This window comes from Lepidothrix coronata, unplaced genomic scaffold, assembly GCF_001604755.1.
Source record: "Lepidothrix coronata isolate B3197 unplaced genomic scaffold, Lepidothrix_coronata-1.0 Scaffold91, whole genome shotgun sequence".
NCBI lineage: Eukaryota > Metazoa > Chordata > Aves > Passeriformes > Pipridae > Lepidothrix > Lepidothrix coronata.
In genome coordinates this window covers 1,173,207-1,199,487 of record NW_016690271.1, presented here as the reverse complement: position 1 = coordinate 1,199,487, position 26,281 = coordinate 1,173,207, and the positions used below count along the sequence as shown (strand labels likewise).

Here is a 26,281-nt window from a genome sequence, read left to right as displayed (position 1 = left end):
TATGTACATATATGTACATAAAGTGTACTTACATGTAATATGTAATGTAATATATAAAGAATGTACTTATATGTACATAAAAAGAATGTACATATAAAGAATGCAATATATATAATAGATATTATGTATGAAATATAATATATATGTAATGTGATATATATTTATGTATCATATTATCATATTTATATATATGTGCTTATAAAGAATGGAATACATAATGAACGTACTTATACGTCCATATATATGTACATATGATGTACTTATATGTAAATATAATGTATATATATGTACATATAATGTACTTATAAATAGATATTTGTAAGTACATAAGCACTTACTACTTACACTGTACATGTAAGTATATGTAAATACCATCTTTTATTATTATTTTTATTTAAAATCATTGTGCACAAGCAGTGCCTGATACGCATAGAAAGTCTCAAGGAAACTCCATTGCTCTTTTTTTTTCCACTTCTGTTACTGTATTTTCATACCTGCAGTGCCTCAGGGGGAGGAATACCATCATCAGGACCAGTGGGTTTTTGTTTGGGGTGAGGGGGGAACGAGCACCAGCTTGGAACCTTCTCTTTCCTCCGCAGGTGTTTTGGTTGATGCCGTGAATTCCATGGGCCAGACCTGTCTCTTCACTGCTGCCTTGCTGGGTCTCAGTAAAATCGTGGATGTGCTGTTGGATTACGGCTCGGACGCCAATCAGTTAAGTATAAAATGCTTCTCTTTTTGAAAGCCAAGCGAATATTTAACCTTTTAGTGGGTTTGGTCAACGTAGTGCCCGACATTCACTGTGCATAAAATGAAAAAGGGATTAAGATGCACGTTGCTGTTTTAGCCAAAGCTCCTCGGAGGTGAGCGTGTAATTTTCCTTATTTTGTGAGGGGTTTTGTTACTTGGGGGTACATAAACATTCCAGATGTGCTGCTTTTCCCCCCTCCACTGGTGAGTGGAGCAGGGATAGACCCAAACATGAAACATTCCTGCTTTGCTGTTCCTCAGTCGCTGTCTCGACGGGAGCACCCCAGTCCATGCAGCTGCTTTCTCAGGAAACCAGTGGATCCTCAGCAAGCTACTGGATGAAGGAGGTGACCTGAGAGCCCATGATAAAGATGGGAGAACTCCTCAGCACTGGGCTTTGTCAGCCAGGAAGGAATGCAGTGCCCAGGTATGTGTGTGAACACCTGAATACGTGCTCACATCCTCACCTCAACGTGGAGAAACTCCAACATTCCAGGGAGAAACCCTTGGCTTAAATAAGGTTACATGTTAGAAAATTATTAGATAATTATTAGATATTATTAGATAATTATTCAGCCCTATTTTTCAACATCAGTAATGGTATTTTGAGGTCCTCATGACTCAGGTTGTTTAACTGAGGTGTTGCTCAGCTGTGGGGGTGTGTCTGTGGAACTTGTTAGGACCTGAAGTGAGCAAGGAGAGAACAACAGGCCTTTGTTCTTGTTCTCCACCCCTGATGTGCCACTCAGGAGTGCCCCTGAAGTAGTTTTCAGGTGTATCCCAGTCTGTGCATGAACAGTGCCAGCAAGTGGATCATTTTTGCAATGATATGTGACATCAGAAAGGCTTATTCATGACTGCAGTATTGATTTAAAGCTCGTGATACTCCTCTTTCCTGTTATTACAATGCTCCTCTTAAAAAGAAATCTGATATTACAATTTTCTGCGGGTGAAGTCTTGCAAGTTTGTCACCTAATATTTGAAGTAAGCTCTTCTTCCATTTTCATGTAATTGATTTTCTTCAGTTTTTTCATGTATGCATCTCTCAAAATACCCACTTAAATATTGCAAGTAACCAGTTATTTTTTTCAGTAGTCATGATTTATTAATTTAAAGTGGTTTATCTCGTTCTGAAGTAAATTCTTTTGTTGTTTTTTCCCCTCCCCTTCCTCTCCAGATGCTGGAATTTATCCAGCAGTGTACACTGCACATGCAGGCTGCCATTCAGAATTTCCCCTCTGATCTGCTCAGGAAAGTTGGCTCATCAAAGGCTCTGGTCTCCAGCCCCTCGAGGTTTGGTGGCCTTGTCCAGGGGTAAGAAGATATTCTGCTTCCACATTCTATTGTCTTAAAATTAACAATTGTATCTTTTTGACAACATCCACTGTGTGTCAGGAATGATGGTACTTTTTATTCCTGTTGGGTCAGCTCCAAATGGCAACTTGATGGTTGTAAATATCTGTATATTAAGAGAAACTCTTGAAATCAGTATATAAAGCACTGGATTTTAGTAGCATTAAAGTGGTGATAACATGAAGTAGTTTGTTTCTTGGCTTTTTAAGGTCACTGCAGATCTTTTTTGGGGTGTTTCCAACTGTTTCAAGAGCTTTTGTGTCGGCTACATGTTAGGAAAAATACATACTTGTGAACAAAAAGCAATGCAAGATGCCTGTGTGTGGGTGTATATGTATATATTTATTGGCTATCTTGCTTAAAAAACAAATACACATCATAACACAAGTGTATTTAAAAAGGTTTAATGAGTTGCACAATAATTTGGAATTTTGACATCCACATTACACATGTGGGACCAGTCTAATGCAACATTTGAATTACGTGGCTGTTGCAGAAATTCTGCTTTTTTTTTTTTTCTCTCTAAATTTGTATTTTGCTCCAAGCCTTGGCATATTAATTACTCTTCTTGCTTGTGTTTTTGCTGTTCAGAAACATTGACAGTGCTTTGGGTAGATTACTGAAAGGAGAGGCCAATGTAGCCAAGAACATTTACAGCTTCGGTTTTGGGAAGGTAAGATCCTGTGGGTAATGGTTTTCTAAAGATGTTAGAACAGCTTTTCAGACTCACAGTAATTATCCCACCTGTTGCTATTTTTAACTTTCAGTGCATTCTCATTTCTACTGAAATGGTGGAAAAAAACCCTGTGAAAAGCAGGAAAACTCAGGCCTTTAGTGGTTAATGGGCCCTGTTGGAGGAAGCAGTTTTGGAACAGGCAGTAGAGACTCCTGTTAAATGTCACCTCTGGGAGTTCCCAGTGACTGATTCTGCTTTTCCCTGTTTCAGCTTCACTAGGAAGTTAAGTTTTTGACACTGAAACCTCAACTTTTCGTGCTGGTGCTTGGGCTGAGGCTCCTGGTGCAGTGACTGCACTGATGTCGTCAATGAGCTCGGGGCAGATGTGATGGGGTTTGGGAACTGTTGCACATCCCTTTGGTTATGCCCTGTTCCAGTTCTATCTTGCAGGCAACGGGCACCTGGGCTACTTGGCATCTCTCCCAATTATTGGGGAAAAAGAAGTGGTTCAGGCAGATGATGAACCAGCATTTTCTTACCACGTTGGGCCGTTCATGATCATGACCAAGTAAGTGGGATCAGAGGGATTTTAGCCCCTCTCTTACTACTGCACAGCAGGTGGTTGTGCCAGTGCTTTGTTCGGATAGTTTTCCATGTCCATTCTATATTTATTCACTGTTTCATTGCTTGCAGCTTGTTTTCTGCATTCACTGGTTAACATCAGACTCCCTTGGTGTCTGAAAGGACAAGTGCAACCTACAGGCAATTTTAACCCAATTATGGCTAATCACTGATTGCAGTGTTTCAGTGTTGATTCCTTTGTGGTGGGAAATATGGTTGGGGTTGCACAGATTGTGTTGTTCAGCATTTAGCCCTTGTAAATATTAGGCCAGGCCTCCTGATATGCAGGTTGGCAGCCCAGTTGCTCAAACCTGTGGTGAAACAAAAGTTGCAAGGGCAGACTGAGCCTTTTTAAAAAAATCTTTGGCATTGTGTGTTAATTACTGTGTGTTGAGCAAGTAGTTCTGTCTCTGGTGTTGTGTGTTAATTATTGTATATTAAGCAAATAGTTGTGTGTCAGAGGCACCCAGAGAGCTGACAAATTGGTGATTTAATCTTCCCAAAGCTGTCACTTGTGTCACAGTGGGCTGATGGCCTTTAGTGAAAGGAGTTTTGGGGTGCCCTTATTCTTTACCTGGGGTCATGGAAAGGTGTTTTTGGACAGTGAAAATCAGCCTTAGCAGGGTGTGTTTATTGCCAGTTTGAAAGAGTGGATGCAATAGCCAGGATACTCAATAACAGCAGGAGGCAGCACCAGAGCAGTTCAGAATTACAAAATTCCTTGTAAAAAAATTGCATAACTGTAAAAAAAATACTGCAGGGAGCACCTGGTGGAAATTCCTCTCCTCCTCCTTGTAGCCTCGTGTGGGGAGGCAGCAGAGTGACAGTGAAGGAACTGGGCTTCCAGCCCCCTCAGCACAGCTGGAAGCTGCGCTTGGCCGACCTCCTCCTGGCAGAGCAGGAGCACAGCAGGTGGGGAAGGATGTTCCTCCTGGGGTTTGGGTGTCCCCAGGGATGGCAGGGATGGGATTCACCTCGGGAGGACTGGCAGGCTGGGCTTGCACTTTCTTTCCAGTTAAAAAAAACACAGTTCTGTCTTCCCGTCTCTTCCCACTCCTAAAATCTGTTCTTTTAAAATCATATATTTCAGTGAAAAGTGAAAAGCATTCATGTTGTATTGATAACTCCCATCCTTCTGGGTGTTTTTTTTTTTCTTCTTTCAATCTCAGATTTGCCTTACAAATTTTTTTTCCCCTCTCCCTTTGCAGCAAACTCCGCCATCCTCACTTGCTCCAGCTCATGTCTGTTTGTCTGTCCAGTGACCTGGAGAAAACCCGTTTAGTGTATGAAAGGGTTCACTTTGGCTCCCTGTACAGCATCCTGCATGAAAGGGTAACTGGAATGCTTGGGTTTTAAACAGTAATTAATTAAGTTTAGTAACTACATCCAACATCTTCACTCAAAGAAAAAGAAGACAAAATCCTCAGTTGTGTATCTGAGTTTCTGTTGTGGTTCTTATTTTTTTTTAATCGCTGATCTGTGTTTTATCTTTGTCATTTGATGTTTTGGGGTTTTTTTTGCAGTTGAGTTATTTTATTTCTTTTAACTGTTTGAGTGCAGACATCTAAATTACTTGGAAGACATTGCAGTCCCAGGCGAGGGATTATAAGAGCTCATTCTGCTTCAGAATTTTGGCACAGCCAATATATTTTCCATTCTTAATTATTTAAGGTGTTGCTGTTTGGTTTGGTCTTGAGAACAAACGAGAGCAATTCATCTGACTTTTCAGCACAGTGTATTTCAGTTGGCTTTGTTTGCTGCCTTCTGCACTGTGATGATCTCCCCTGGCTCGAGCTTTAAAGCCCTGCAGTGTAAATTTGGTGGCTCTGGGGTGTTTTTTTCCAGCGTACAGAGTTCCCAGTGCTGCAGACAGAGACCATCCTGCACGTGCTGCTGCAGGTCATCGACGCCCTGCGCTTCCTGCACTCCCGGGGCTTCATCCACCGTTCCCTTTCCTCCTATGCCATCCAGATTGTCTCTGCTGGGGAGGCAAAGCTGTGCAACTTGGAGTACATGATACAGAGGTAAAGAACTTCCCTCGGTGCTGCTGTTAAATGGGCAAACAGAAGTTTACCTGAAACCACCCAAGATTCAACACCTCGTAATTAAGTGCCACCAGTGATACAAAGAGTGTTTCTTTTGTGAGGGACATTCGTTCCTTTCCTCTGTTAATTATTACTGAAGTTCTCTTCTAGGCACACCTATACATTGAAAAATAAATGCTGGCAGGGTAGGTGGCACCTTCTTGCATTTTTATCCATGGCCAGAGCTAAAGGGTTGTTTGTAAAGCTCCTGTTGGGAAATGCTCAGCTTTTCCTTCATTCTTTTTGAGTGCAAATTTGTTGCTTTCCCCAGAAAGTCTTTGCCAAAAAGACATTTACTGGAGTGGAAATATTGCATTTGCATATGGGGGTATTTAAGCTAAAAGCTGTGACACACTCAGGTGTTTAATTCCTAAAGATACACCTTGTAGTTGAGTGTGAGCGTGCTGTGTCTCCCAATTTATGACTTTTTTCCCCCTTTATGCAGCAAAGACAGTGGAGAACACAGTGATCTGACCCGAATTCCTGTCCCAGTCCAGCTGTACAGGTGGTGCTCTCCTGAAGTTGCCCTTGAGAGAACTGTCACAGTCAAATCAGATGTTTACAGCTTCTGTGCAGTGCTGCAGGAGGCCTTGACAGGTAAATCCACAGCTCTGGGCTCTGAGGGCTCATCCAGAGTTAACTTGAAAAACAAACCAGGCAAAAAAAAAACCAACCAAAACCCAAACCCAAATGTTAGTGACAATAACAAAGATTACTGGAAACTTCTGTAAAATGTAATCAGAAAGCTTAAAATTGTGTAGCTTAAGGGTGAGATTGACGTTGGTATTAGAGAAACAGAATTTTGTGTGGTTTCCTGCTGTTTATTTTTCTTCTTCATGATATTCAGTTAACTCTTTGCAGTGTCCACAATGAGCTTGGGCAGCTTTCATGTCTTTGATCACTACAATAACTTAGAGATTGTTGCTGTTATTACAAGTAATGTATGTTTTGTATTCACTGTGACTACTTTGACAGTGAAATGGGATAAACAATTACCCTAAAAATGAATTCCTCTATTAGCTGGTTGGTAATGAGGAATCCAGAGCAGTTGTTTGCAGTGTCACTGTCCTTTAGAGATTGCTGTCAGCTCCCTTTAAAGCCTCCAGTGTTGGAATAAGATGGGGAGGAGATGCTCATTTGGTTCATGACAGCAGCTGTAAATTAGGGGATGGGAAGGCAATAATGCTGCTTTTTTTCTTTTAATTAACATTGATTTACAGCTGGTGACATAAAGTCTGTACTTGTGTCTTGCAGAGAGCCCCCCCTGGAAAGGTTTTGAAGACTCAGTTATTAAGCAGCTCATGATTTCAGGGGAGCAGTTGGAAGCAGATGTCAGGTTGCCTATGCTCTATTATGATGTTGTCAAGTCAGGACTTGAACCTAAGCAGAGGAACCGCTCCATGAAGCTTCAGGATATTCAGTATATACTGAAAAATGACTTAAAGGTGTCTTCCAGGATTGTGATCTTTCGGTTTTGTGGCCATTCAGATTCAAGTTGTTGTGCTTCAATCTGGGTGGGAGGCAATCCAGCACTGAGTATCTGATCTTGGAGGGAAACCACCTTAGAAGAGAATGAGCTGTCAAATATAGTTGTATTTTATTCCTTTTTTTTTTTTTGTGTTACAGGACTTGGTTAAGTCTCAGAGTGGTCATGCTGATGACATGTCAAAAGCACGAAGACCTGCTGTTTTTGCAGATGTGAACATCTGTTGGGCATCAGCTTTTAGCTGCCAGAGGAGAACAGTGGAATTCAAGGAAAAAGAGACAGCCACGGCTGGTGAGTTCCTTGTAGCAAGATGTGATGTGTCCTTCACTTAGTGTGTTCCTCAGTCCATAACAATCTAACATAAATAATTAAAATGGGAGCACTTACAGGTTTGGTGACATAGTTTGAGAGTAGAAAGAAGTTGGCTTTGAATTTTAGCTACCACTCTAATTGTTAATGTAGACTCAAGACTGAGCCTGGTTAATATTTATTGTTCAGGCACACTGTTTTCAGCAGAGGTGTTAAATGCTGCTCATGTAATCTCTGAAATTACCTCCCAGATGTGCAAAAGCAGCGTGTTTGATGGACTTCTGGAGAAATGGCTTAATGCTTAAAATCACATTTTTCAGATGGCTCTCCTGCCCCAAGAGACCCTGTTTTTCGTGAGGTGAACAGGGCTTTGGTGGTCCAAGAGGCATCAACCAGTGTGCAGCCAGTTGCACAGGACAAAAGTCCTGATGTGGCTTCTGAAGTCCAGGCAACCCCCAGTGAGAGCGACGTGGATGAAAGTCTGTGTAGCTTTGAAATCAATGAAATCTTTGCCACTTATCCAGACATTCACCAAGACTTCCTGGAAGGGGGATCTGGGTTAGATCAAACTCTAAAGGATGCAGAAAGGCAGCAGAAGGAAGAAGATAAGAGTCCCCTGGGAGTCCTGTCTGTGTCCTCTGGAGCATCCTGTGAGGATGAGGAGGACAGTGACTCCTCAGAGTCGGGCAGTGAGTTCACTGCAGAGGAGGAGGAGGAGGTGAGTGAGGCCTCTGACCTGGCACAGGGGAGAGGAGGTGCTGGGAGAAGAGGGAACAGTCCTTCCCCAAATGAGCAGCACATCAGCAAGTGTGTCCTTAATATAAAGATTATTCAGAGCATGTTGCAGCAGGCAGCAGATTCCCTGTGCAGGACAGAGGAGAACCTGGACAGATTAAAGGCCATTGGAAAGCAAAAGAAGCTGCTCCAAAAAATCAGAATGAGTCAGCTTTCTAAGCAGAGTTTTCAAGAAGGACACTGTAACAGGTCTGATGATGCTTCCCAGGACACCAATCACCCTTTTTGTGGAGTGAACACATTTTTACCCAAAGCTGTGGGTCCACCATCCAGTGACTGTATTCCACCCCCCATGACGTGTCAAGCACAAGGAGCATTGGGGGAAGACAATTTCCAGGCTGTTTCAAAGACAGCCAGGGAAACACAGGCAGTTCAAAATGAAAAGAGGAAGAGTAAAATTGAAAACAACCATCGTGATCTCGGCTGCAGCGTGAGGAAAAGCCTGGATGATCAAATGAACCTAAACCACGAGGTAAAATGTAAAATGTTGAGCAGCATGGCTGTGTTTATAGCTTCTGTGTTCCTCAGCAGGTAAAGAGATGTTTGGATGGGTGGTGTCCAAGGGGAGGGATGAACTGTCTTTTAAAATATATGCACATACCATGTGCATTATATATAGGAATGAAACCAGTCAGCTCAGCAGTGCAACAGAATTGTTTCCTCTTTCTCCCCACTCCTCCCAGCAAAATACTAGCCCAGTATAAAATCCTGTAGTAAAATGGAGATTGGCCAGGGAAAAGGCCAAGTGGAGAAAGACTTTTGTTTGCATTGAGGTCCAAGCTGTCATTAGTAAGGGCTTCTGGATCATTTTCGGTATTAACTACAAGTAGCCCAAAGAGAAAGAGAGAAATTCATGTACAGATCTGCTGTGGGAATAATCTTGAGTCATTTAGGTCCCCTCATCCCCCTGGAAACCACATGTTTTGATAGTCTGCCTGCCTACATATGAACCCTGCTGTAAATCCTGGGCAGGGTATTTGCTAGGCTGAGGCCTGGGCTTGTCATCCTCTCTCCTGAGCAGTGCAGCTAAAATATAACCCAGGAAATCAAGTTTGCACGGTCTGGTTCTTAGTGTATCTCACAGACAGCTCAACTAGTAATTGCCAGAATGCCCAGTGTGTGCTGAATCATGGCTTGTTGGACTCATTTCAGCGTTTACTCCCACGTGGATCTGCAAGATGCCAAAAAAAGTTGAACTTGCAGGGTCAGAGAGGAGCTGATTCACATCCTGCAGCAAGAAGTGAAGAATGGAGATGGTGAGTTTTGATGGTGTTCGTAGAAGAGTTAATTCTGACAGATTCCTCTTGAGAGAGCCCCTGTCAGAGGGAGACATACGAGGATCAAGGCTGGCATTAAATGTTCTTCAATAAGCCAGAAGCACAGTGAGGACCCTGCTGTGAGTCACTGGCAGCTGCAGAGCTGAGGGGGGGCTGCTGTGACAGGGCAGTTTAAGAGGGCTGGTGAAAAGATTTCAGATGCCTCTGTGAGGGAGGTCAGTGGCCCAAAACTACCAGTGCCTGAGGAGAGCAATCTGGTGAGTTACTGGGAAGGGTGGTTCTCCTTTCTGGGCACAGCCTCATTCAGTTCCCAGTAGAAATACTTTTAATGTCATCTCTTTGTATTTCTGAGTTTGAGTGGAAATCACATGTTAAAAGCACCTGGCAAAACTTGTGCAAGTTAAGGTATCTTACCTGGAAGGCTGGAAAGGTGGGGATAGATACCTCCTTCAGTGTTTGGGTCAAATCAGTCAGGAAAACTTGCAGTTTTAAAATCGATTCATGACCCATTTGGATCAGTAAGACCTGTTGGTAAAGGACACAGTTGGTTAGAATAGAAATATTCCTGTGGTCAGAGGGTCAGGTTAGGGTTAGGATTAGGTTGGTGGCAGGGTGGTTGTTACCCAAGGCTGAAGTTGTCCACTGATCACTGGAATAAAACACATCTCCACATGATTCATTGTCTGAGTGTTTATAGAACTGCATCATCTGAAGGCAGTGACAGCTTTTGAGATCTAGAGTTTAATGTACAGCTTGTCTGGTTAATCTGTAATAGACCTAAATAACTGTCTGTGCTTTCTAAGCTTCTGACAGCTCGATCTGCTGGGTTGTTAAAAGGCTGAGAGCACACGTGTTCTAATTAATGTTAAAACAACTTCTAGTCTTTTACTGGCTGGGGAATACTTAACACAATACACTTGTGCATTAGCAGAGGTTGTGCATTTCATAACGATTTATTGCAGGAGCTATTCAAAGCCAAGATCTGAATTTTACAGCGAAAAAATAACTGAGGAGAGGAGGATGATGCAACCAGACTGGAGGAGTAAGTAAATCACTGTTAAATCAGCATTAATATCAAGTTTTACTGCAGTGCATTAAAACTTAACACTTCGTTTCTTAATGAAGAAAGGTCTGTTTGCCTTAATTGCTGAAGATCTCTTGGATTGTTCTTGGATGAAAACCAAGTGAGTGGGATCCTGTGTCTTGCACATTCCGAGCATAAAATAATCACAACCACATTAAGATGGTTTGATTTCTGTAGCTGAAGGAATTTCTAGCCTTGTTTTGGACAGTGTATGGGTTTAGGAAGGGCAGGATGGCAGTGACCAGTGGATGGCAGCACGGGCATGGATAATAGAGACTCAAACTAACCAAAGCTGTTCACGTAAAGACTTGTCCATATCAATTCCTGCAGGTTTTAAAGCTTCCCTTAAAATGGAAGGGAATGTTTAGCTCTTTTCATGACAAAGGCGTTTACAAGGTATAACCTGAGCATTTCCAAGTCTGCAGGCACAATGAAGCAGAGGGAATGCTTTGAAGGTCCAGGTTCTGGTGTGTGAACTGACAGCTTTGTTCATTTTGTGTTGTAGCTGAAGTGAAGCGAATGGCCAGAAGAGTGGCCTCAGGAGAGCTGGAGCTCAGCTGTCCCTGTCCAGCCAGTGAAGGGACATCTGAGAGTGAAGCAGAGAGTGCAAAGGAACCCTTCCAACACGTCACTGCTAGAGCCCCAAAAAGACAAGCCCAGCAAAGATGTATGTGGCAGCCAGGTGATGATGTTGTGCCTTGGAATCCTGGCAGGGAGGAGAGAACTGAATCTGAGGAGAGTGATCTGGAGTCTGCACTCAGAAGTTCTGCAGGTGAGGTTGAGGAGCAAAGAAAACCTTTCTTCTCTTTTTGTCTCCATCTCCAGTCAGTTCTCAGCTTCTGTGATTCTGTGACAAGAATTGTCAGTGTTATCTTGCAGAGTCTTGCCCCCCAAGCAGGTCAATCACTCAGTCTTTGATGAACATAAAGAATAGAACAAGATGAGTATTAGGTGTTAATAGGGGGAGGTAACACCCAGTGAGCTTGGAGACCCTTCATCATCATTGATTACTGTCATGTACCAGCATGGGAGACCCAAAGTTTACAGCTCCACCAGTGTTTTCACACTTTATTTCTTTCAGTCTGAGCACAGAGATGCTTTTTCTGTAGCAGCTTAGTGGGTAGTGCTTTTGTAATACTTACAGATAAAGGAACAAGGAAAGGTTCCCCTGCCTGGATTAACGAGGGGAGCATTTAAATGTCATGGTTTCTCCATGTTCCTGACAGACAATTAGTGTTACTGTCTGCTCTCATTGATATTCCATCAGTGGCTCAGATCACCCCATGTTATTTTTTGCCTAATAATTTTGTTCCATTCTGACATCCTAGGGAGGGGGTGCCAGTTGCCATCACAGGATGAACAAGCAGAGTCTGGAATAGCCATTCATAAGAACTCAGTCCTTCCTCAACAAGTTGAGAATCTCTCTAGGGTACGTACAGAAATCCAAGGAATCCGGGTGCAGTTAGTTGTCTGTGGAACAGTTCAGCCTGGCTGCTGATCTGAGTAACAATCCCCCTTTTTTTGTTGTTGTTTGGTTCTACAAACCATCAAGGTAATGTAAGGAACAGATAATGTAATGCAGGATGAAACTCAGAGTGAGCAAAGTCTGTGGAATTTCAGTTTGCTCTGTTGTTTATTGAGTGAAATGTGATTTCTTTATTAATAGAGTGGGGAAAGCATCTCAGGTGATGATGTCTTTCACAGGGACATTCGAGGGAATTGCATTGTTCCCTTAGTTCACCTCCTGATGTGTCTGAAGAATTCTTCACTCCTGATTATTTCCTTCCTCCTGAGGGAAGTTCAGAACTAGAGGTAAAAATAACAGAAAAGACTTTGGACCTAAGTTACTCAACATGTATAGTTGTGCTCCCATTTGGTTTGGAGAGAGCTGTGGAAAATGGGAGAATGATTTTTATTTTTTGTTCTTTTCTTTTGAAATAATATCTGCAAATAAAGATATAGATAAAACTGAGAAAATTCTAACCCTGTTTCTTTAAAACACATACTCTGCCCCCCCAAAAAAGCTCTAAATCCCCAAACAATTAAAACCCCACAAACACCCAGACTCCCAAAACAGCAGGGGTATGTTTTATTAATTTATTTGCTATGTAATTGAGAAAAATTTTTGGTAGTTGATAATCTCAGCCATTCCTTCACAGCTCTATCAATGATGGTATTCAATAGTCTTAAAACAGTCTTCCTTAATTTCTTGAAGATTCTAAATTTTGTAGAGACTATTAAATCCAATCTTGGCTGGTTTTTGATGAGCTCTTGTTTGTCTCTCCATTCTGATTCTTGGGAACATCATCCCATGAAGGTTCTCCTGCCCTTTGCATCTTCCCTGTCAGAAATTGAATTAATTTCCTTTTTTCCCCCCTTTCAGACCTCGGATACTGAGGGCAAATCAGAAGATGCTTGTGCAGGATTTTTACAGAAACTGCCTAAAGATGCAAAATCAAGTGTTCAGACTTCAGGTAAATGTGCTGTTTGTTTTGAAGCATTTCTGAGTCAGGACAGAGTCTTGTTGCACTTACACTTTTGCCAGCAGCACTCCTGTCAAAAGGCTGGAGCTTAATCCTTTAGGGTCACTTGGTCTCTTATTCCTCATTATTTTAGTGAGAGTTCAGGACACTGAGAATTTTGGAAGGTGAGGTTTGGGCATTGCAGTGCCTGAAATGTTTTTGAATGCCATGTTTTTGTACTTGCTGTGCTTCAGTTAAAAAGCCAAACCAGAAGTTGTTTGGAACCTTTTTTTTTTTGTTTTTTTACCCCGAGGCTACATTTAATCTTTTTATGCAACTTGCTGTGGCGTTGGAAACTGAATTGAAGTTGTATTTACACATTAATATTCTTATTGCCAGGAGGATCTTGGGCTTAAAGACTGTAAGAGCTGATAGTGCGTGTGCAGAATAATGGAAGAATCATCATTGTTTCTCTGGTCTGTTGTCTCCTTTAGCTCAAACTTGTAAATGTTGTGATATTCCCCAGTGCTTCAGTGACTGTCTGGCAGCTGGGGTATGTTTATGAAAATGCATCTTTAAAACACATTTGTCTCTTGATAACAACAAAGGTCACAAGAACCGAAAAAAATTTAATAAAGTTGCAATTTCCTGTTCAATGAGTTTTGTTGTTTTCTTTTGTACTTGCAAAACCCAATAACGGGGAACATTTGTTATTTGTATTCAGGAGGAAAAAGGCTGTTCTGCAGCACAGGAACACAGAAGTGTGGCAGTAACAAGCTGGGAGTGAGTCGACTGAGCCAAATGCCTGTAGTCAGGTAGAGAGACTCATTTTCATTGTTCCTTCAAGCATAAATTGGATGATAAAGTGTGCTCTCTTCATTAATTCTGCTTATATATCTAATATTCAAATAAGATGCCAGTGGTGGTTTTTAATGATTATCTACATATCTCAGTTCCTTGCCAAGAAAAGGACTTCAGAAGTCTCAAGGGGTTTTGTCTTTTACAGTGTTTGGTGGGTTTTTCTGCTTAATGAGGGAGCTAAAATAGGAAAAATAAAGTCATGTTCATATTACAATTCCTTTTAACAGAGCAAAGCTAATTCAAATTAAGGCTTCAGTCATCTGTTTTAATTTTGTTGTGCTTTGGTTTCGGAGCTCAAGTGGCATGAAGATCGTGCCTTTTCCCCTCCCTGCTCCTGTGGGAGCAGCCTGATGGAAGTTTGCTCACTGGATCTTGCCTGCAGGTAACATCAGCCCGTGCCTGGAGTCTTGCAGGCTCATCTGTCAAACAGGAGCTTTTTATGTCCAGCGTTTTGTAGATTTTATGTTTTACTGTCACGCACAGGAGTTGGCCAGAGTCACCTCGTGCTGCAAGGGGGGATGTTCAGGGCAAGGATTTTTTAAGTGAAAGTCTTTGAGCAGTGGCTTTGAGGCTTTTTAAAAGCTCCAGTGCTCCCTGTAGCTCAGCTTTTCTTGTGTTCCTCTAGAGCTGGAGCTGCTCACACTCTCGGTTGTGGGAGTGAGAGCTTTTCTCTCTGCCTCCTCTTCACTTGAAAAACTGAGTTACCTGTCTCAAAGGCAGGCAGAAAGTGTGGGAATGACTTGGCTTTAAGGTAAAAGTTTTGGTTGCTCCCTTCACTTTGGAACTGAGCTTTTGCCAGCAGGGCAGGGAGGGCTGTTCCTCCCCGACCATCTGACTAATCCCCTCTGACCTTGAATGGCCTTGTCACAGTTTGAGAGAATACCTTACAAAACAGATCAGAGGATGATAAAACAACCTGATGATTTGTATTCATGGATTTTTATTTAACTTTCAGTTTTGCTTTGAAGCCGTGTGTGTCAGTTAGAAATTTCCTCCTTACTGAATACAAATCCATCATCTGCTTAAAATGACATTTGTCTCCTACCATTCTCCATATTTCTAAGGTTTTAAGCAAAAAGTTTCTGTGAGCCTGCCTCAGAGAGAAGGCAGTTCTTTAAATTTTTTGAGAGAGAAGAGACTAAATGCTTCCATTTTCATAACTTTCAGAGAGTGAATAAGACCTTTCTTCCCTCATTTCAGTGTTGATGCAGCACGAGAAGCGATGCTGTGGGAGCCACAGGAAGGATGCCAAGAAAAAGATGTGTAAGACCATATTATACCAAAATTTCAGCAAGTAGATCATTATCACTGTGAAAGTTCTGTGTTGGTGCAAAACAGGGAGATGAGACAAACCAAAGCTGAGAGAAAGAAAACTCTCCAGAGTACTGAAAGAGTATTTTCTCTCTCGTGATAGGTTGTGAGATTGGTATAAAAGAGCTATCACAGACAGTTGTCCTTAGTTTGAAATATTTTCATATTCATAAGTAATTAACTGGGTGTTAATCTTCACATTCAAGTGTTAGGATTCCTCGTTTCTTCTCTCCATATGGCACAGAGGAAATAAAATCACTTTAAAGAGCAAATCGTTACCGTGGAGCCAAATAAATTTCATCACAAAAATAGTCCCGCGATTTTCAGGAACAAAATTTTGCAGGATGTGTTTGTGACTCAACTAATAAAGTGAGTTTATTTTTACAGATAATGGAGATTTGCATGAAATTCCTGATTTGGTACCAGTAGATCTGTCCTTTCATGGCCTTCTGAGGACGATGTAATCCAGGGTGTTTCTGCACAAAATGTTGGTTTGCTCAATATAATTCCCAGTCCTGGGATTACATTTTTTTTGTAACCTGGGTGTGTATCACTGCCTTGTGCCTCTTCAGCAGTTTCAGTTTATCTGAGTAATTCTTTTAAAGGCTCCTTAAACCTACAGTTAGTCTTATTTAATGGACTGTTAATTTTTGTTAACCCTTGAGGTTTTCCCTGGGCTTTGGAGAGTTTTTTACTTTGTGGTTCCCTTTTGAAGTTCTTGCCCTTTCTGGAGGCTGTTTCCTGAGCTTGCTTTTATAGGAGGGTTATTTAAGAAATCCTGTAAAGGAAGGGAGAGCAAATAATTAACCTTTTCTGTCTCTGCAACATTATTGAAGATGGTGATCTTGAGCCTTCCAAGAATTCTCTGGGAAGTTTTCGAAGGGAATATCTCTCTTCCCTCTGGTGAACTAGATAAGACCGACCGAAATTAAAATTTAAAGAGCCTGAAAATAGCAGAAGCTGGTGATTCACAGATGCAGGAAGCGGCTATTCTAACTGTCAGAACATCTTTCAATAATTCAGATCGGTGGCAGATAGTCAGGATTTGTCCAGTATCCCCTGTGAGCAGGAGAACTTCCCGAGGGATGTGGAGTGTAAAACGCCCAGACTGTGTCATGCACCGACCAGTGTCAGCACCCCCCTCGGCTCAGGTAATGCAGGGAGGGGAGGATTCACAGGGAATTACTTCACCTTTCCATCAGGGTGAGTCCTGGAGGCTCCATTCACACGGTGCCAGTGCAGGAATGCCAGGCTGGGAATGAGTAACCACAAGAAACGTTGTTTGAAATCTCACTGACAAAGGGCATCTCTGACATGGAACTAAAGGAGAATTTGCAGCTGAAAAAAGCACTGTCTGAAAGGTCTCTGAAAGATGATTGCTTAGTAGGTAATGGCAGCCTTCATAAATCAGACTTTTTTTCAGATATTTAAAATTGAAGTGTATTTTAGCGTTTTAAAGACAATGTAAATAAGCACTCGGGGTGTTTAGAGTGTTGATAAAGTGATCTCAATGTTTGTTGAACTCAGGTGTTCAAGTGATTTATCATTTGCTTTCTACTTCATTAATTTGGTGTAATACAGGAGTTGGAATTTCTCAGTTGGCAGAGTTTTGCATAAGTAAGGTCTGAGGTGGAACTTCAGTTGGTCTTCTATTTAGAGGTCATTTATGGACACTGGTTTTTTAGAGTTTCTTGTGCAGGTGCCTGTTCTCTTTTGACTTTCTGCTTCTCTTGAAATTAATAAAGATGAAAAAAAGTCCAAAAATAATTTTCCAGCTTTGCTTTTTTTTTTTTTTTTTTTTTTTTTTTTTTAATTCTAGAAGAAAAAGTTCCATTAGCCTTTGAGAAATACAAACACTGCCATGAATTAGCGTCAGATTTTTCCCTGTGTGGTTCTCAAGAGGCCTCCTCCACAATGTTCAAGACATTCACTACAGCCTATGAAGGGGAAAGGAGCATGGAAATTCCAGGGGCTGCTTCAAGAGTTTGCCAGTTTGAACTGAAAGAGCCTGTAAGTCAGAAATTCTAGTTTATGCCAGCCATGCTTTAAAACATTTTTAAAAATACTTTTCCTAGAAATAAATTTTAGAAGAGAAGTGCAGAAATACTTGTAGGTCTTTGTGAGGATTTTGGAATCCTGGATCTGTTGATATAATGGCAGAAATGAATTGAATTCAAAGCAGTGTTGCCACTGATGGTAGAAAGAGTTGACTTCCTCTTGCACTTAATTGTATGTAAATATTGACCACTGTCAGAATGGCCCTTCCCTGGCTGTAAAGAATTGCCATTTCCCAGTCTTTTTGGATCTGGTAATCTTGGAACACCAGGGTGGTAAATACCTGCAGAGTGGCTGGGTTGAAAAGGTGAGTTTTGGTTGGGCAGGGAGGGAGTTCATCAGTTGTTCTTCTGGGTGGGGCAACAACCTGAACCCCCCTGCATTCACGAGGGATTTGGGAACCACAGGCCTTTGACATGGAAGTTGGGAATAAACTTGAATGAAAATGAACACATGAGCATGAAAGTCTTCATGTGGAAGTGAAGAACCCTCAGAACTTGGTGGGAGAAAGTAAATTAGCCCTTGTCTGAGGGGGTTAAGTTTGTCCTTTTTGGACATAATGTCCTTTTTGACATAATGTCATCGGCTCTGTTGTATCAGAAAATCAGTTTGGAGCTGACGGTTTCCAAGGTCACTGGAGTGATTTCCAGTAATCTGTTTGGAACTGAAGGTGTTCTTGAGCCACAGCATTATCTTAACTGCCTTCCCTGACAGTTTGATATAAAATACTTGCCTTTACACCTTTCTTCTTATTATTCACTGATGGGGTTTGTCATTTAAAGATTAAATTGGAGTTTGTTCAGCCAGAGCAGCAGTGTCTGTTCATTGCCTGACTGACCTGACACAGGTTGGGTCTGGGTGTTCTGCTCCTGTGGCAGGGTTGGAATTCATTAAACCCATTCCCAGTGCAGAGCTGCCCTGCCTGGCTCTGCAGAGATCCCTCATTGTGTCACTTCCTTGCCTAAAATCTTATTCTAGAATTAAGAGCATGAAGCCCCTGTTTCCATTTTGAGGACTTGCCTATGGTGGTTACAAATCCTTGATTTTTTGGGGGGGGCTCTCTGGTGCATAGGTGTGTCTGGCTTTAATAATTAAAGATTCCAGCACTGAAGAGGTGCTGGAACTGTCCTTTCCCATCTAGTTGTCCATTCAGAGTGTTGAAATGGATAAAGATCATGTGTGACCAGCTAAAAGATGAGTGCACAGCAGCCTAACCAAAATTTTTGGCACATCTGGCTAACCTGGATGGCTTACCTTACTCTGTTTTGATATTCTGAACTGATTGAAAACCTTATTTTAAAATTTAATGCTCAGCCAAGGCTTTAACTGAAGGCTCTACCTCATTTTGGGTTTAATATATTGAAGGGGAGGATTGAAAATCAGCAGTTTACCAATTTACCTTCTTGTGTTTCATTCTGTTTGGTCTTACACAGGATGGGTTGCCACCAGTTGTTCCATCCTTGAGGAACACCAGGCAGGCACCTGGTAAGTCTTTTATCCCAACCCAAATAAATGGATCAATAAACAAAGAAACACACTGGAAAGGAAATTTTGCAGTTTGTTTCTTTTTTTCCCCTTTTTTTTCCTTCTTTTTTTTTTCTTCCTGGCCATCAGATTTGAAAGAAATGTTTGCAGTTTATTTCTTTATTTCTTCCCCCCCCACACCCTTTTTCTTTCTTTTTTTCCTTCTGGGCATCTTGTTTTATAGGGATAAATAGCTTTTGTACACAGATAAATAACTGTGTACTGCTAGTGCTAATTAGGTTATGGATTTTGTGTTTGCACCTGCAGACTAAGAACTCTGACCTCTAAGCAACCTGTGTTTGAAGTGTAAATATTACTGGCCTCAGATTTCTGACACAGGATTGAGAACTGAGTGTGCAAGTCTGGCTCTCAATGGTTTTTCCATTATGAAATTATTTCAGGATATTTGATAAAATGTGAATGAGCCAGGCTCGTGCGGGGCGTTAAATGAAGTATGTAAGCAAGATGCTATCAAAATGTAAGCCCATGTCACAGTTATTAAGGATTAATCACTGCTAATTAACTAGATTTTTTTTTCCCCTCCATCTCAGCACTCTCTGAGGCATCTCAACCCTCCATTGATGAGCTGCCTCCACCAGTCCAAGAGCTGCTGGATGAGATTGGTAAGAGGCACTTCACCCAGAACGGTGTGAGGCTTCCCAGCTGTGTTCAGTCAGGATTTCTCCCAGACCATTCACTGCCCAAAATACACGAGAGCTTCCAGATGAGTTGCAGTCAATGATTAGGAAGTTGGGCATCAACGGCTTGAAACAACTGGCAGTCCTTGAAGCTTCTGCTTTTCACTTCGTGGGTTGGTTGCTGCTGACAGCAGCCAGCACAGCCAGCACAGCCAGCACAGCCAGTGCAGATGTAGTTTAACGTGGAGATGAATTTTGTGTACACTGAATTTTTCAAAGTTGTCCTGGAGCAATGTGTGTTCTCCATTAGGAGGCAGCTGCACCCCTCAGGTCCTTGTGCAGAGCTTAATCTCAGTGATTTACATTTCTTTTTGTATTCACATGCATCTTCAGAAAGAAGGTGTGAAAACTCTGCATTGTTTTCGCTGGGAGGGTGTTAGAGAAGAGTTTGCTTTGCTTGTTCAGTGATAAACTCTGCCTAAATTAACACCAGACACTGCTTTAGGAATGAGACACCCAGGCACATCCTGATCTTATTTCCCAGTTCACCAAAACGATGTGGAGATTGGCATCAAGTGAATAAATGATGGTCAGGGGAAATTTTTAGGATTAATGTATGAACTATCCTGTAAGGGTTTTCGTGTAGGGTTGGATGGATAAATCATATGGTACTTCAGGGTGGATAGAGCCAAGTTAGAGCACCCAGATCAATAAGGAATGTGCTGTTTTTAACAGAACTCTTAAAGCAGCAAGATTCCATCACTCCAGACCTGAAAGAGGTGGGACTGCAGGACTGTGGAGTGCAAATGAATGGTTAGTTGATAATAGTCCTAATGTAGGGATTAAAAATAGAAAATTCCCTTTGCATTGCTGTAAAATGACTCTGAATACTTGTCACTGTATGTTCAGCTGTACAATACACTGCAATTTTTAGCTTATTACCCCCTCCACCAGTGTTTGCTGCCTTTCCTGGTGTGTTCCCTCTGAAGTCCACGGGGATCTGGTGTGGGAGGTTTGCAGGTCTAACTGTGGGAATTAATTTCCTACTTTTATTATGCCACTGTAGTTCAAACACAGGTGCCAAAACCCACAAAAGTGAAGGTGGTGGGCAGGTGATGTCAAACAGAGCTGAAGTTTCCATTCTGGGAGGGTGATTCAGTTAAAAAAAGTGGCCAGTGAACGCATTAGCTGCTAATGTTCCTAATTCTCCATCATGAAATAATTCCTCTGATCTCACAGTGTAAGAAAATAGCTTCCCCATGAATATTGTGTTTCCTGTTCTGTTGCAAAGACACCAAAGTGGTGAATCTTTGTGCTTCTGCAACTGCAAATGGTACTAAGTGGGAATCATTTTTACACGTCCTGTCAGAGGAGCAGGAAACCAAAATGTTTATAGGCTGTGCCTTTTCTTCCCCAGTGAGTCACAAAGTGAACAGCAGTGAGAAAGAAAAAAAAAAAGACAAAAAGGGAAAAAAAAAAAAAAGGCAAAACATGAGTTAAGTCTGTAAAAAGCTAAATAGCAGAGTCACTTGAGAATGATGCTGGCACTTGTTTGTGTTATCCTCCAGCTCTGTTAGATCTTTTCCTGAAGGACAGAAGCTCCCTTGGCTTTATTCAGGGGAGTATCTTGTTTTTAGGTGGTGAGGACTGCAGCAGTTGTTCACTCACTGTGGGTTTTGTTGTATTTGCATAAAGCACAGCTATTTCAGACTCCATTTTTTGTGACAGCCTCCTGCTTCCTGCTTATCATAGCGCAGCAGAAGGTGCTGAATTTATTCCCAGGCTGGAGGGAACAGAACTTGCCGATAAGTCCGGGGGGGGATATCTCTGGGTTTTGCTAAGTAGGGTAACAAAGCAAACATCCACAGGTTTTCCTTTGATTTCTCTCCCATATCTGGGATTGTAAGGGGGAGAGATTAAAGATTGATTTTCCCCATGCATTTTTCATTTTAGTATGAAGGAAAATGTTCAGTCCTGTGAATCTGAAAACGTGTTAGAGTGAAATATTTATCCAGGCCTTGCTGCTGGCCACCTTTGGCTGTGGATAATGTGAATTTGCTTAACTGGTGGAAAATCAGGAGACTGAGGGAAGAGTAATTGAGAAGTGGACACTGGAAGCTTACCCAAGTGCAATAAATAAACCCACATTTTAATTCCTTTGTTATCTCCCTACATGCCTTTGATATTAAAATCTTTCTGTTTATGTGAGTAGTTCCCAATCAAATTAGAATGGAAAGCAGAGAGTCAGAAGAAGAATCTGAGAGAAATGAGAAGCAAAATCAGAGTTCGTGGACTAAGGAGTCATTCACTCTAGCAGAGGACACAGAAAGGTATGAAAAAAGGATGATAAAACATGTTTGTATTTGAGTTACAAATATTTAGAATTATGGTTTCAGCATATTTTAACAAGATTCAATGCTTACAGAAGCGAACTTCAAATACCCTGGTAATTATGACTGGTTTATTTTGAAATTTGTAGTATTTTACTTATCACCATAATTTTTTAAATCTTTTATTTAACAGGGCTCACTCTACTCTTGATGATATTTTAGAAAGAATGCTCCATGCAGTTCCCGGAGATGAGGAGATCCAGGAACAACCTCGGGGACACACTCTTGGGTTAGCAGATAATTTGTATTGTGTTCACAAGTTTATTTTGTGTTGTGGGTTTGGATCTATGCAGGACTTTTCAGAAGATGGGTTGTCAGTCCTTAGACAGAAACGTGTCAGGGAACTTCCCTGGAGACATCAATGTGAACTCTTTGTGCTAAACTGAGAGGGAAAAGAATGTTTTGTTAATATAATTTCCCATAGGTGGAAAGCAAATACTTCAATTGATTTGGAAGGCAGTGCTTAGTGTTCACAGGAATCAGAGATAATTTGACAGAATGGGGCATTTTTTTTGAGATGGAGAAAATGTACATTAAGAGAACAGCATCATGAAAACTCTTTGCAAAGAAGAGTTTGGGAAAATGGTTATGTTTTCATGTCAGTATATTAGGAAATGAAGAAAGTGGCAGAAATTATATATACATCATTTTAGAGAAAAGATTCATAGCCCAAATAACTTTTGTCCTCTTATAACTAAAGATCAGAGCTCAGTAACTCTGAACAACTCCAGTAAATGCCAGTGAGTGAGTGGTCAGAAGTCATTCCTCACATCTGTCTCACTGAGGAACATGAGACATTCTTGTGTTTGGCATCAGGAATTTTTTTTTTTTTAATTGCACACAGAAGGCAAATATCACAATAACCAGGAGGATCCTGCCAACAGGGCAGAGCAATTCCTGTGCTTCCACGTTGATCCAAAGCCCATCTGCACCTGTAGTCAGAGTACATTTACTTCATGCTGTTGTATAAAGAATCATTGGAGTCTGTGTGTGGATGTAAAGCTAAAGCACATCTGCAGTTTTGGATGGGAAAGCCAATTTGTTTGGGGGTTGGGGAGGGCAAATGCACATTATAGATCAGGATAAAAACAAAAAGGCATGTGGTATATCCAGAGGCTTCTGGTTTAGTGCTCTGTTGCATCCTGTCTGAAACAAACAAAAAAAAAAAGTGAGGAAAAATTAGGATCATGCACAAAACTCTGTCATTCAAGGGCTGCAAGCCTGCAGGATCCAGAAGATGCTGGAAGGAAGAATGGAGTAGAGGAAAGAGGAGCTGGAGCTGGAGGCAGAGCACCAGAAAGCTGTGCAGGGACTTCAGCAGGTGCTCTTTGTCTGTAAAGCTGCTGGATGCACCCAGAGTTTGTCCCAAATCACTGGTTATTTTTGGAAATGTTGATGGTAGTTTTTTTAAATGTAGAAGTAACATCCAAGGGTAACATCGTTGTGCTCATTGTTTGCACAGCATTAGCAGATACGCCCCTGTTTTCTGTCAGGCCCCTAGACCTGGGCTGGCAGGGATTGGGCTTCAGGTTTGGGAAACAGGATTGATTTCTGATCCCTGGGAGGGTCCTGTGTGATGCCCCAGGAGCAGCAGAGCTGGGGGTGGGCTCTGGTTACTAAATGTGACTTCATGGACAAAGCAGAGAGATCTGTAGCACTTAATTGGTGTGCTGCTGTGTGCTGACTTGTCTCTGAACTGTTGTGGTTGTGCATGTTCCTCTTGGTTCTGAGCTCAGTTTACATGTGTTTTTTTAGACAAACACCCCAAAGATCAGACATCCCACTTGCAGCAGCAGCAGCTGTCTTCAGCTTCGCCCTTCAGGTGAGACTCTCTGTGAGTTAAACTGGCTTTTTGGTAGGAATTTGTCTGTTCTCTGGCTGGATGAGATACATTCCTGTTTTCCAGGTGAGAGAGGCACCATTCCCTTCAACCTGTAGTTTGATATAAGAAAAAAAAAACAACTGTGTAACCTTTTTTTTTTATTTCTTGGTTTTTTCCCCATACAGGATAATTGTTTTGGATGAGAGCTCTCTCTGTGATTAAAATGGATAATGAATAAGTTGTAACCTATCATCTGCTTACTGCTGTTTGTACAGCCTCTGAATTGTGGGGTTTTTTTGCCACATAAACAATTGTAAGGCCCAGACTTCTTTTAACTGCAGCAGCAAGTACAGAAGAAAATCCGATGTTCTATGTTATAATACTGTTTGTACTGGTTTTATGCCATCACTGCAGTATCAATATCAATATCACAAGCAGTACCAATATTGCAGAACTGAAGTGTTTTCTCGATATCACATCCTTGTGAACCTGCTACGTGGTGGTTTTTCTCCTGCACGTGCCCATTTTCATCAGCACAATGATTTTGTTGCATTATGCAGTTTTTGGTGTTGCAAACAGAATGATTGGAATCCTGTGGGCTGCTGGTGCTGCTCAGGCTCTGGAATTTTTCCATGCTGGAGTGTGGAGCACTGTTACAGCCCATGTAGTGTGTGTTTTTCCTTGCTCATTAAATTTAACAAGGTAATTTCTTGTTTTCTCTTTACTTAGTGCTTTTGTGATCTAGTGTTGAACTGATTTGACTGATTAAGGGGATTAATTGCTGTGCAAAAAGCTAATGAGGAAAAAAGCAGTGTTCTCCAGAGATTGCAAGTGCAGCAATATGTTCCCTGCCAGCATTAGACAGGAATATGAGAAAATGTGGGTAGTGTCATGAAGATACCTGTTGTTTAATTCAACCACGTTTTTGGTGGGATGGATAAAAAAAATGGACATAATTGAGCTTTGGATTAAGATATTGATGGGCACAGCAACTTCATATTTGATAAATATGACTTCACATGTGATAAATTCTGTTCACATGCAGGAGGGAGGATTGTCCTGTTCCCTGTCTAACACACACAGGGATTTTAGCTGGTTTTGTACATCTGGGTGTGCCACCTTTGCCTCTTCGCTCCTGTTTTTGTAAAGAAATGCTCCCCATCTGTAACTGTTAATTTGGTTTAACAACACTAATAAAAGTTTCCAAGTTATTGTGCTGCCATGTGGTTCTTTTTTTTTTTTTTTTGGTTTGGAGGTTCTTTTTTGGGTTTTATTGGGTTTTTTACTTGTTATTAGTGATGTTTCCCATCATCAGACCATGACACAACCAGGTACTGATGGAGCTGCTCCAGGGAAGGTGCTGCAGACTGGCAGAGGTGGGGGAGCTTTCTTCAGAAAAGATCAAGAGAAAATAGAAATCTTTCATCCATTTATCATGTTGTGGTAGTGACAGAGCTGGACCAGAAGTGCCAGCAGCAAGGAGGCTGGGATTGGAATTCTGCACCTCCAGATAACAGCAGGGCCAGTGCCTGGGAATGGGGCTCACCCCTGTGCATCACATCAAAAATGCTAAGCAAAGGTTTAAATATAAATATATAAAACATTTAAATATAAATTTTAATGTAAGTAAAATATGAAATATAAACACAAATCTGAAATTAAAATCTAAGTAGAAGAGTATTAAGCAAAGGTTTAAAGCTAAATCTAGAAATATTTACATATAAATATGAAGCAAAGATTTAAAGCTAAATCTAGAAATATTTAAAATATAAATATGAAGCAAAGGTTTAAAGCTAAATATAGAAATATTTAAATATAATTTTAATATAAACTGCAAAATATAAATACTAATATGAAATTTAAATATAAATAGAAATAGAAAAATATTAAACACATGTTGAATATTTTCTAACCCGGGCTCATACCAACCGGTTTCTCTGTTTGGGAGCTCTGTGTGCTGCAGGCAGAAGAACTTTATATTCCTGATAGAAGCTGCTGTAACAAGATCCTGCTCCACATGGCCCTGGGGCCGAGCAGAGCCTTGTGTTACGCTGGAGGAACAGAGGGAAACGACTCCATGCAAAAGTGAAACTGCAAATTTGTTGTGTGATTCTGCCCTTGGTGGCTCGTGACTCATAGCTGAGGGTCATCCCCTCTCGCTTTGGCAACGTTTTGTTGTGTTTCAGACTTGCTCAATTAAATAAGAAGTAATTAAAGCCCGTAGGGCTGCAGCAGGGTGGTGGAGGGGGGCACACGTGAGTTTTTGCGTGCACATAATTATGTATCACTTTGGTCTGCAACATGTGAAATCTCCTCAGCTCCTTGGATTTCTCGTTCTATTTTATCTGTCGGACCAAATGGTGAGCAGGCTGTGAACCATTTCCCTATCTTTTTTTTAATCTTAATGTGGAGAATTTTTATTTCTGTTGGTAGGGAGCCTTTCAAGTAGCCCCATAGCCTGTCTGCTCTCCTTATCGAGGCCAGAACACAACACAGATTTCAGTTTTTCGGCCCCTTGTACTTTCCAGATTTAAGTTTAGCATGACTGTAAATCATCCAGATCACAAAAAGCATGGGCACAAAAGCTGTAATTAACAGAAACAATTAAACAAGGACCAGTGCAAGACAGCAGAGAAGATCAGAGGGGCCCATCTAATGCTGCTTTTCAGCTTCCCAGAGAATGAAAGGCCAATTAATTAAATTAAAACAGTGATATTGAGCTGTTCTAATTCCTCTCTGAGCCGCTCACATGCGAGCTGAGCTGTTCTTCACGTAGGAAAGCA

The 26,281-nt window shown here is 41.4% G+C and overlaps 1 protein-coding gene across 2 annotated transcripts in view; it reads left to right on the top strand.

Moving 5' to 3' along the window:
• TEX14 (testis expressed 14, intercellular bridge forming factor) overlaps nt 1–24,711 on the top strand; it is a 29,885-nt gene extending 5,174 nt beyond the window's left edge. For both annotated transcript variants that reach the window (XM_017821700.1, XM_017821701.1), the window contains 30 exons: nt 600–714; nt 1,012–1,177; nt 1,928–2,064; nt 2,695–2,776; nt 3,217–3,347; nt 4,199–4,312; nt 4,609–4,732; nt 5,246–5,424; nt 5,930–6,081; nt 6,739–6,929; nt 7,111–7,261; nt 7,600–8,546; nt 9,227–9,330; nt 10,314–10,393; nt 10,941–11,207; nt 11,764–11,864; nt 12,140–12,247; nt 12,819–12,909; nt 13,622–13,712; nt 14,959–15,021; nt 16,093–16,220; nt 16,889–17,079; nt 18,558–18,609; nt 19,200–19,271; nt 20,022–20,099; nt 21,499–21,616; nt 21,810–21,905; nt 22,888–22,997; nt 23,432–23,498; nt 23,684–24,711. In XM_017821700.1, the coding sequence (XP_017677189.1) occupies nt 600–714; nt 1,012–1,177; nt 1,928–2,064; nt 2,695–2,776; nt 3,217–3,347; nt 4,199–4,312; nt 4,609–4,732; nt 5,246–5,424; nt 5,930–6,081; nt 6,739–6,929; nt 7,111–7,261; nt 7,600–8,546; nt 9,227–9,330; nt 10,314–10,393; nt 10,941–11,207; nt 11,764–11,864; nt 12,140–12,247; nt 12,819–12,909; nt 13,622–13,712; nt 14,959–15,021; nt 16,093–16,220; nt 16,889–17,079; nt 18,558–18,609; nt 19,200–19,271; nt 20,022–20,099; nt 21,499–21,616; nt 21,810–21,905; nt 22,888–22,997; nt 23,432–23,498; nt 23,684–23,720 (4,343 nt within the window). In that variant the 3' untranslated portion in view covers nt 23,721–24,711. The remainder of the gene's footprint in view (nt 1–599; nt 715–1,011; nt 1,178–1,927; nt 2,065–2,694; nt 2,777–3,216; nt 3,348–4,198; nt 4,313–4,608; nt 4,733–5,245; nt 5,425–5,929; nt 6,082–6,738; nt 6,930–7,110; nt 7,262–7,599; nt 8,547–9,226; nt 9,331–10,313; nt 10,394–10,940; nt 11,208–11,763; nt 11,865–12,139; nt 12,248–12,818; nt 12,910–13,621; nt 13,713–14,958; nt 15,022–16,092; nt 16,221–16,888; nt 17,080–18,557; nt 18,610–19,199; nt 19,272–20,021; nt 20,100–21,498; nt 21,617–21,809; nt 21,906–22,887; nt 22,998–23,431; nt 23,499–23,683) is intronic.
• Nucleotides 24,712–26,281: the final 1,570 nt, after the last annotated feature.